General features: G+C 42.3%; 1 protein-coding gene across 2 annotated transcripts in view; it reads right to left on the minus strand.

The window, feature by feature from the left end:
- The window catches only part of KYNU (kynureninase), a 57,659-nt gene extending 51,800 nt beyond the window's left edge, over positions 1-5,859 (minus strand). The window contains exons 1-2 of one of the 2 annotated variants that reach the window (XM_018911258.3): positions 5,748-5,859; positions 1,199-1,388 (exon numbers count right to left, since the gene is read on the minus strand). In XM_018911258.3, coding sequence (XP_018766803.3) covers positions 1,199-1,367 — 169 coding nt within the window. In that variant the 5' untranslated portion in view covers positions 1,368-1,388; positions 5,748-5,859. The remainder of the gene's footprint in view (positions 1-1,198; positions 1,389-5,747) is intronic. The other variant, XM_018911259.3, reaches the window with a different exon arrangement.
- Between the last annotated feature and the right edge of the window lie 5,441 nt (positions 5,860-11,300).

Consider the following 11,300-nt stretch of genomic DNA (forward strand, 5'->3'; position numbering starts at 1 on the left):
AGTAATGTCCTTTCAGACAAAGAAAATCTGCAGAAAATTCTGTCTGCATTCATTAGAAAATAAAAAAAAAAAAAAAAGGAAGTTCTATCATATTTTTCCTTTCATTTTCAATAGGTACATTTAGCCAAGGCAGGAAAGGAAGAGAGTGTCTGTGCCTGTGTGTGTTCATCATCTAAGGAAACAATCTGCTATTTCTCCAGTGTGCAGTGACCAGGGCCTGCAGAGCCAGCACAGCTTTTGCTGTCCAGGTAACTGAGACAAAAATAAACCCAGACAGGGCTTGAGAAGCAGGAGGAGAGACCAGGACCTTGCTGCCTCCATAGGTGGCTGCTCCCACCAGGTTTCCCGGCATGAATTTGACTAAACATGGTGGCTATTGCAGGTACTAAAAAAACATTGGAGCTGGATTTCAGTTTTGATGCTTCCCTCTCAGCCTGCCACCCCCTTTTCCACCCCTCCTGCCTCCACACCAAGCCCTTCCCATGCCCAGACATGCCACAGGCTTCTCAAAGCAACCTGTGGAATGGGAAAGAAGGAGAAAAATGTCCAGAACAATTTCACATAGCTTCACTGAAGTCAGGTGCTGTCTATTTTTAGGCAATTCATTAGGAAAGTGGAAAATATCTTCAAATAAAAGGCTTCATTATGAATTATTTGCTCAGATCAATTATTTGTTCTGAGGTGCAGTCTTCCATTTGGCCTCAGTGAGAAAATAGCTCCACCACCAGCAATAAGACATAAATGTTCATATAATATATATACTGCCTCTTTCATTAACTAAAATAATTGTAACCAGACAGATAATTCCAAGCTGAATCACACCGAGGAAGCAACTGCTCTGAACTACCCAAGCGAGGCTGCTGTTTGGAGCCATTAGACAGAAAAGCTCCTGCCTATAATTTTCAATCAGTCACTACATTGTTCAAAGCAGCTGACTGACAGCATAAGCACCATATAAGTACTGTATCCTCACATTTGATTCAGGATGGCAACGAGAACATAGAGCTTTTGGTGCTAGAATAAGCTGATGGATTGATTTAGCAACAGCGGGGACATTCTGTGCTCAGATATGACTACAATTGCTCAATTATCTCATAAGTGATGATGATTTCCAAAGACTTGTGATAAACACATGCAGAAGATGTGAAGCCCAGCCCTTTCCCCCTCCCTCTCCCTCAACAGCAATTATAACTCTCACTTGGAGGCAGATCCTTGACTTTGGGGACACAGAAACATTCCCGAAGATGCTTTAACTCATCTTTTTCATCTAAGTGGAAAGCAAGTTTTTTGTCCGTGGGGCTGCATCTGAGCTGCAAGGCAGTTTGTTCCAAAATGCTTGCTGGAAGCACAGGAGAAGATGGATCCATTTTCAGGTCATTCAATTTCACCTGAAAATCAGAAATGCCAGTTTAGCTTCTGCAGTTTGCATAGTCACAAGCGGCTGATAAGCAGCCACTAAAGCTGCACCATTCAAGACCCAAACTTACTTGATTTAAAGCTTTTAAAAAGTGAAGTGTCTGAATAGAATGGTAAACCTGATCAAATATTTCCAAGGCAACATATTGCTGTAACCCCCAAAGGCTTTTTTCTTTTGCTTCTACAGATACAAAGCTCTTCCCTTTTTAAACTTTATCAGCCTCTTCTAAGTTCTCCCACCAGACTGACAGCAGCTCCAAATGCTGGAGTGTCACTCACAGTCTGGAGACGTCAAAGCCAGAGGCAGCATTATTGTTTCTGCAGTCTGAGCTCCTAAGAATAGCAGGTGCACAGATACATTGAAGTTGTTTCCCCATTTTCCAATGTTCAGCCCCTTTCAGCATGTTTTGCCTCAAAAATTGGAGGGGGTGTTTGTATACTGCCGTGCTCGTGTGCAAGGGCAGAGGAGGCAGGATGCAGGTGTCAGGCAAACACAGCTTTCAAAATCAGGGCCTTGAATTAATATTCCCTTTCAGCTACACCAAATATCCTGCTGATTTAGATCTGTTTCTCCTGGGAGAGGAGAGAAGCCCAAGTGAAATCAGAAATATGACAGACCATGAATTCTAAGAAAACGCCCAAAAATTAACTGCAAAATTTACAAGCTCATTGATCTTGATACAAAAACAGTCCTGTAACTGTAATGCTCAGAGACACCACTGTGCTCCAGACAGCACTGGTGCACTTGGCTTTACAATTGGCAGGGAAGGTTTGCAGCACATACTCTGCACTTTAGGACCAGACTTCCCTGCTGTGTTTTGTGGCAGCAGGCAGCCAAGAGGCTCAGTGAGGTGCTTGGTGGCTGCCCCAGTTTAGGGAAATATGCAGTTACACCACACAACATTCTCTGCCTTTTTAACATCCCCAAGAGTCTTGGTGCAAAGGAACCCTCGAGGGGATAGGCTGAAATAGGATAGATCAGAACATAACAAGGAGCCACTAGAGAATATCACTTTTTCTCTCTGCTTGAGAAAGAAAACTCTTTAAGCACAGATCTTCCATAAGTTCTCATTTCTTAAAGCTAAAATATCCCACATATAGCTATCAGAAACAAGCTGTGGATAGAACAACAGATGACTATTGAGAAGAGCTTTGTCAACGCATATGGGAAGGACAACGGTTGGTATTTAAATATAAACTCCTCAAACAGCACAGCCTCCTTAGTGCTAATTAACCCAAACCTGTTTATACTCTGGCCAAATGGCCAGCATGATGCTACTTACCTGCTTTAATCTGCTAGCATTTGGTTTCATGATGAGAACATAATCTTTTACCCCTCCAGACCTGATATCTTACACAGTAATAATTTTTCCCCTCCAACCAGCATGCAGAGTTAAAATAAAAAAAAAATAAAAGAAAAAGCAGCAGAGTTCTTTAAAACAACAGTTTTCATTTAGCTAATGTTCACCCTCCCCTGGGATTTATTGGAGACATCCTATTTTTATGCTGTCTCCTCACAGGTTGTTCACACCTCCTCATTGTCACCAAATTTATCATTCCCACTCACTCACCCTAATCATCATTTAGCGGGGAAAAGGAAAATAAAATGGAAAAAAAAATGTTGGGGGAAAAAAAAATAGCATCTTGGTTTTCAGAGTGCTTTTCAAGGTTTCTAGTAGGCAGAGGGCTACACCTAGACCAGGAGCTGGGTGTGATGCTCAAGTGGCCCCAACTCCCAAAGAGCTGCCACCTCACTGAAAGCCCTGAGGAAGGTGTGACCAGGCTCCCTGTGCCCCAGGGAACTGCTCCTCAGTTCCTCCACAGCTGAGCAGCTGTTCCAAAACCTGTGCTCCCTGCTGGGATGTCGGTCACAGATGTGCTTTTCTGCAGGTCAGGATCTTCTGCACCTGATTTGGCACACACCAGGGAGGATGGCTTAAGGATCTCTAACTCCTCCAGGTGTTGTGAACCAACAAGAAAAGCAAGTTATGGTCACAGACACTGTGACCATCACTAATACAGTCACCTCATTATACACTCAAGTAACTCAAGTTTCACTTCTCCAAATTACAGGATTAATGAGAGCTTATTTCCAAGCAATACTTGGATCAGCACTTGGAAAGCAGAACTAGGTTTTGTTTCCAAAGCTTGTTTATTTGATTTACAACCCCAGCACGGATGTCCTGATCCCATTATCAAAGCATGTCCAGCACATACATAATAAAGATAGAGCCCTCTGTTTTTAATAATGAGCACTTAATGCAAATTATGTAAAAAAATCCTTAGATGGGAGATTGAAACCCATGTCTCCCTGACTGTCTCTTTCTAGGTAAAAGAATTGCCAGTGCAGTATTTTCTGTGAAATCTCCTTCCCAAGTTAATGCCTGGATTTTTTTTTTTTTTTTCTTAATTTTACTCCCTGGTGTCATACCTCCTGGAGGTAAGGAGCCTTTTCAGCTCAAACAGATCAATCTTGAGTTAAGAATATTTGCTCACTGATGCTCAGTCCCCATGGTCCCTAGGAAGTGTTGCCATCATCTCTGTCCTCTTCTGAAAACAGCCTAAAGGGGGTTTGAGAGCCTCCAGCGTTCATCTCCTGGGAACACTGAGGTAAATGCCCTGAAATTTGTGATCAGGAGGTGGATGATAAGGTTGCTTGAAGGATTATTTGGTATTATAGCCCCATTCTTCTCACCCAACCTGTGGATTCCCTGCTCTACAGCACATGAACACAGCACAGCTGCCTATTATTTAGGAGCTCCTATGATTTATCTCAGCAGTCACCATTTTTAGCAAGGACACCCAATGATTGCAGTGGATTTGTGGCCATCATCTCCCAGGTCATCCACTGTCCCACCTGGCAAGCACAGATGGGTTTTGGTTCCATATGAAGCCTGACCCAAACCTCACTGAAATCAATAAGTGTCTCTATTGCAGACAGCAATTCCTGGATCAGGCTCTTGGTTCCCTGTCACTGTTGCATCTGATCAATGATTTACATTTATTGTGATTCTTATTGATATTAGATTTTGACAACAAATATAATATTAAATACAGAGATCTAGAAGTTAAAAATGATTAAGTGCTCAGGGGTATCTGATTTAATACAAAATATTATTAAATAAGGTAAAAATACTAAAATAAAATCAATCAAAATCCTGTTGGGGAATGAAATCCCAGAGATCCAATTCTGAAACCAGCATAAGAAAGTACTTTTTCCCTTTGAGTGGGAATTAGGCTTCACAGAGAGAAATCCCAGAATTGCTTGGGGTTGGTTTTTCTCACCCCCCCCCCTTAAGTCCAACTGGCATTATTGTATTGTTTTTTTATTTGCAGAATAGAGTCCTGTGCAACTCTTTTACAATAACTCATAAGTCATTTGCTGTTTTCTACACGTAGAGCAAACACATTTGTATAAGAACAGCACACTTTATCTCCTTATAACTGAAAACAATATTCAAACTAAAATTCAGACCCATCAGAGGAAAATGCACTTCCCACTTTGATAAACATAACTCCTTACCAGAATTTTTTTTTAATACAGCTTAGAGAAAAAAAGAATATTTTAAGAGAAACAATTTGTCTCCACTACCTACTCCAGAAAAAGTCATTCAGGTGTTTTCATATAATCCTAGAATGGCTTGGGTTGGAAGGGATTTTAAAAGCCACTTTGTTCCAATCCCTGCCATGGGCAGACACACCTTCCACTAGATCAGGTTTTCTTATTTCTTTCCTTGAAAATTTATTACAGTTTTTGATTTAACAGATGACATGAAGTCAGTATATTTTTACTTTTTTCCTCTTTCTTTGTTCTTTTGCTCTTCCACAGGACTTGCTTGTACTACACCCTGATTCGATGTAAACACTCAACTTTAACTGTAGGCATTCTTTCATATTCAAAAAGATCACATGCAACTTATATTAAGAAAAAAAAGTAAATTTTCCATAATTTATCAGGCTCTATCAAATATTGGCCTCTACTACTTATTTCCCATTTTAAAGCTATGAAAGACAAGGGATGAGAATTAGTCAGGCACAAGTGACACGAATGTCTGGGTGATTATTTCAGTTTTGTCCTTTATGCATAATTTACTGACTAAATAAAAAAAAAAGGTGAATATTAGCAAGTCATCTTATCAAACCTCCTCAGGAAGGTCCATTAGGCTTAATTATAAAATGATAATTTGTCCTGGTTTAGATCCACTTGTATCTTTATGGACCTTCCCTCTGTCTTGATGTCTTTGGAAAAAAAAGAAAAAAAAAGAAAAAAGTAAAGTTCCCTTAACCCTCCCCTTAAACATTTTCTTTAAGTATTCCAAGATGTTACTCACAGTCTTCCTACCCAGCACAGTGCTGACAGGCACACAATGAATCCCTACTTTCTGCTGTATCCTCAAGGGATAAGGTTTATCATGGAAATGTCCTGCCCTCTCTGCCCTCCAATAGCTGCTCTCCAGGTTGCTAAACACAGCTCAGCCCACAGACCTTTGATATGGTGGGGCTGGTGTCCTAACGTCCTTTGGGGGGAAGCCTGGGAGTGTGCACAGCGTGAGTGGGCAAGTTTGCAGCACAGGTCTGGGCTGTCAAAATACACCCACTGAAAGCACCAATAGCGCCTTAATTGAGGCTGGTTTGGAAAACAAACAAAAGAGGAACTCCAGAACTGCACAGCGTGTAGGGCTGATTCTCTCCCCATCTTTACACCAAAGAAATTGCTTTGCTTGAGTATGATTGTGCAGAAGGAAGTTTCTAAAACAGCACAGCCCAAAGCAGCATGCAGCCTAGATTACTTCAGGTTAAATACACTTCAGTGAATTTGTTTAAATTACGGAACAAGAGAGAAAGAAAAATCTAAATATTCATAACATCCCCAACAACAGACACACAGCAGCAACCACCACTGTATAATTAAATAAGTTATACAGCACAGTGTCACAGCTGCAGCAAGGGAATGTGACAGAGAGGAATTATAATAAACTCAGCTACTTTGAGTAATTTAGGCACTTATTGACCTTCATGTCAAGAAGCGCTATGGTGCTAAAAGTAATTTTACATAGAAAACTCATCTTTTCTCCTCTAGAGTGAAACCACATTACCCTGTGGTCAGCAGCCCTTCCTGCGAGGGGTGATGAAACTCCTGAGCAAATACTCAGCGCTGCATGGAGAAACAGCCACAGTCACATGCCTGGCTCCCCAGACTCTGACCCCACCAGCCACGTGATCTCTGAGTTAACCAAAAACCAGGTGTATTTAATTATTTCTCCTATTACTTTGTCGCCATGGTGAAATTTAAAGCTCTGATTAAATTAAGAAGGCACCCCTCTTCCATATTGGCATGGGAAAATAAACACAGCTGTAATGAAAGTGGGTTTAGACCAAACTCTGGTACTTTCATGAAGGAGACAGTCGATAGCAGAACAGCAAGAAGCCAGTAGTGTTTGCAACCACATGGCAGAGGGAGTGTAGGGAATTTACACAGAATGCAGATTTGCCAGGGTGGAAAACAGAAGAAGAATTGAAGGTGAAATCAGGAATGAATAGAGTTGATATCTCTCTTTGCTCTCTATAAACATTATCTCAAACCAGCCGCGTGTTTGCTCAAGCCCATCCACTCAAGCTTGAGTGACACCCATTCCTACAGACAGCTAGAACACAAGAATATGGAACAAGAATAAATGTTTCCATCCAGTCTCTGTGACGTTTCAGAGGAGGGTTAAAAAAAATAAAATAAAAAAGAAAAACCACCAAAATATATAACGGAACTGTGAGGAGAGATATAGGGGCAGGAGGGTCAGAGTTGTGGACTAACAATGTAATTCAGAGATACATCTCCATCCTGGAGTTCTGTGTGCCCAGACCCCTGCAGTAATGCTTGTTTATTATCTGGATTTCCATTTTCAGTAAGCATCAATAGATGTGACACTCTTGAACTGTAACATTTCATCTTCTTTGCTAGAAAAAAGCCCAACAAAACAACCACACAGAGCACTTAATATTGACCCAAAATAGAGCTGACCTCTATCCATCAGTTCCTGTAGTATCAGTGCCCTCTTTTGCACTGCCAAATTACTTTTTCTGGGGCTTCCCACTAACTCAGCTTGTTTACTCCACCAGCAAGACAATGGGACTGCTGCTCAAGAAACTTTATCCTGCCAGGAGTCTGGTCTGGGAAAGAAGCAGGAGACTGGGGCACTTCAGCTACTGCAGCAAAAGGGATCCAAAGTCAAATGCAGCCCAAAAGGGGTTTCTATTTCTTGTTTGGCTGGCCATTTAGGTCAAACCAAGCTGAAATACACTGCAACTTTTCAATTTGCCTTTGGAAATGAAACTGCACAAACAGTGGAGTGAAAATTTCCCCACTGCATTTCCCTTTGAATGAGCATCATGCATTTTAACCTTGATTGTGGATGGTGGCAGCAAAGCAGCTGTGCTGGTAAAGGCCATATGCTTGCAGACTTTTATGAGAATTGGAATATTGACCCCTTCTTCCCAACTACTCTTCTCAACCCTTCTGCTGGAATGAAAGGAAAACAGAGACAAAATCCTTTGGCCCTAAATTCAAGGATCAAACATCAGCAAACATATAGCCTGGGTACATTTTTTTTTTTTAGCTACAGAACAAGTAAAATGGTCTGTGGTTTTTTGGTTTTTCTTGGTGTTTCTTTTGTGTGTGCGTGTGAGTGGTTTTGGTTTCTTTTTCTTTTTGTTCCTCGTGTTGCAGCTGCTGTAAGTTTCAGCAGGACCAATGTACAGGGGAGTGAGGCCACAGGAGATGGCCAAAGTCCCAGCAGGCACAGGTCTAAGTGGCAGAGAATACAACTGAGGGCAGCTCAGCCCTCACCCTCTCAAAGGATCTGTTAGGAGCATGATAGGAAGGCAGGGACATCTGACAGTTTAGAGAAGGAAAAAGAAGAATAAAAGGAGCTCTGTGTGTCTATAACTAAGGGCTGTGTGGGGTACTTGGGACAGAGAAGGGATTGAGGGGTGGGCAGGAAAACACACTTCCCATACCAGCAGCCTCCTTGTCTCCTAATATTGAGCCACCCACTGCCAGCCACATCCTTGGGTGTGCTGAGACTGCTTCATCTCAGCCTCCCCCCAGTTATTTGCTGTGTCCATCTGCCATCCATCACTGCCCCTCCCAGACTGACCAGAGACCACTCAAGCCTTGTCCCTTCACCAGAAGGAACTGTGTGAGCTTTTCCACAGGAGTGCCAGTAAAAGTTGTAACAAATTAATTTAACAAAACATATGCCTTCTTCTGAAGGCGTGTGGCAACAACAAATAACCAAGGGCACCCTAAAGCAAACTCAGCCTGTGCCAGATGGGCTGCCAGGACACTGGGTCCATCAGATCATGAAAGCTTGCCTTGGCACTGCTAGCCCTGAGCCTTCTTGCTGTCAAGAGGATAAAATGATCCAGCAAACAAAGGAGGATTCTCTCCAACAGGAACAGGCAGGTCTTACTCACAATGAGACGGCCTGGAAGACCCTCAGGCAGGAAAACTGTGGTTCTTACAGTCAGGAAAGGAGTATCAAAGCAGTGACTGTCCAAGCAGCATACACTGCACCTGCAGCACAGGCTCTGCTCAGGCACAGATGCTCAGAAAAGCCAGGACTGTCTGTATTTACAAGGCAAGCCCCACAGCTATTTTTTAAAGCATGCCATCTGCACCTTGTGATGGCACGAAGCATTTCACCTCAGGCTTCACAGCAATCGCTCAGTAAACAACAGCATAAAACCTTTGGTCCCCTCCCTGCAGAGCTTGCTATAACAACTTTCTTATCACTTTTGTTTTCTCTCCACTCCATCAACAGCCCTGCTCTGCCCAAAAGCTCCTCTGTTACCTCAGGTCACATTTAAACCCTGTGTGATAAGGGTGCCCTACACCTTCACCTCACTTAACTGGCTCTCCCTCTCCCTCAGCCCCAGCTGAGTTGCTTTTTCCCTCTAAAGTTATTTGAAGGGAACATGTATATTTGACCTTTTTGCAGGAGTGGATTGCTCTGGCTGTCTGATTTTAACTTTTGGTCTTCTGATTAAGACTAAAAAGCCCTCGCTCAGTCCATTAAACTTTACTTTATAGAGACTTCACTCCCTGTAATGATGATCCAGTGTTTATTTTTTTATTTATTTATGAAGCAGTCATTAGTAGCTCCTGCTAAATAATTAATTGCCCTTTGAGTAGCCAAAATGAGCCCCTGAAACCTTCCTCCTTGTCTGAATGGATTTTCCCTATTTTCTTTTCAGTCAGACCGTTAGGCACATCTTATCTAAATAGATATTTTCTTTCCCGTTATGTGACCTGCTCCTAGTATTGTTTTTCTTTAGGCTCTGTATTAGTAATCATTTTCATTTCTTTCTGAGCCATTAAACATAATATTTGTCCTTTAAAATCTATTCTCAATGTAGTGCCTCAATGAAAAAAAAAAAAGAAAAAAAAATCATAGGAATAAGAAATTATTTATTTTTCTGTAGTAACATTTAAGGAGAACTATTGAGCTGCTGCACTGATAACAGTAATACCCAGAGAGGGACAATAAGGGAATGAGAGTCAAGTGATTTCCACGTAAAGGAAAGAAGAGCAGTAACTCCCCATGGCTCTGATAACTCCATGGTAGCTGCAGCAGCAGGAGAACACATTTTGAATAGATGAAATTTCCTTGTGTCTCTCCAAGTTAGCTGCTGCTAATAAAAGATGACTGTAGCTCGGGTGCCCTCACCTGCATTTCCAGGCTGGATGCACACACACATTGGTTTTTTTAAAGCCTCTTGCTATAAGGAATGGGTTCACTGTTGTTGATCTTAATGTTTTGCAAAGAATAAAAGATTTCCCCCACCTCTGGTCAAATATTTGGTCTCAGGGTTTGCGCTGGATAAGGACAAGGACAAGTAAGGACATTTCAAGTGGTTTTTACTTAAGGCAGGGACAGTAGGAGGGACATGCCTGTCCCCTCCTGAAGGAGCAGTAGTGTGATGGCCAAGGGGGCATTTGAGAGACTGAAAGAAAAATGGGGGACATGGGACCCCATCTTCTCACAGCAGCTGCTTGCTATGTGGTATAAAATCCTAAAAATCAAACTGAGCGCCTTGGGGATGGATTTCCAGCCAACTTCCTAACTGCTCTTTCTGCAAGGTGCTTCCAAAGGTGTTTCTGTATCAGATGTGGCCTCTTTCTACCTAGCCATGTTTTCCTCATCTCCAAAATGACCAGCCGTGTGTCCAGAACTCACAGAACAACACCACCACCTACTTCTCCATCTGCTCATGGCACATTTCCTGCCTGTGGTCACAGAGCTTCTGCAAAAGGGGAAATCAGACACCACCTACCAGCCAGATGCAATGGGAGAACAACAACATTTCACTGAGATGCTTCCCACAACACCAGAAGTTTCCTTTTGTCCTAAATATTTGAGTTGCACGTCTTTTATGATTCTCTTCACACCACTGCAGACTGACAAATAGCTGAGGACATGAGCTGAGCTGAGGCAGACAAACGATCCTGGTGCCTTTCCCCTCCTTCCCCCTTCCCCCGTTTGCAGCTCCATGAAAGTGAATGCACTTCACACTTTTCACTCTTGTTTTTAAGCTCTTGAAGCAGTTACCACCTGGAATAAGGCTCAGGGAGGGGGGAAGGAAGAAAAAGCAGGACAAAAAAAATAACTAACTGAGCTTGTACTACATGTGGGCTGTATGAAAAGGGAAAAGGGAAAAGGGAAAAGGGAAAAGGGGAAAGGGAAAAGGGAAAAGGGAAAAGGGAAAAGGGAAAAGGGAAAAGGGAAAAGGGAAAAGGGAAGGGGAAAGGAGGAAAAAGAAAAGAGAATCCAAAGGTCACACACAACACAGTACAGGTTAATGAAGCATCACATGGATCTGGGCCCTCC

This window comes from Serinus canaria, chromosome 7, assembly GCF_022539315.1.
Source record: "Serinus canaria isolate serCan28SL12 chromosome 7, serCan2020, whole genome shotgun sequence".
NCBI lineage: Eukaryota > Metazoa > Chordata > Aves > Passeriformes > Fringillidae > Serinus > Serinus canaria.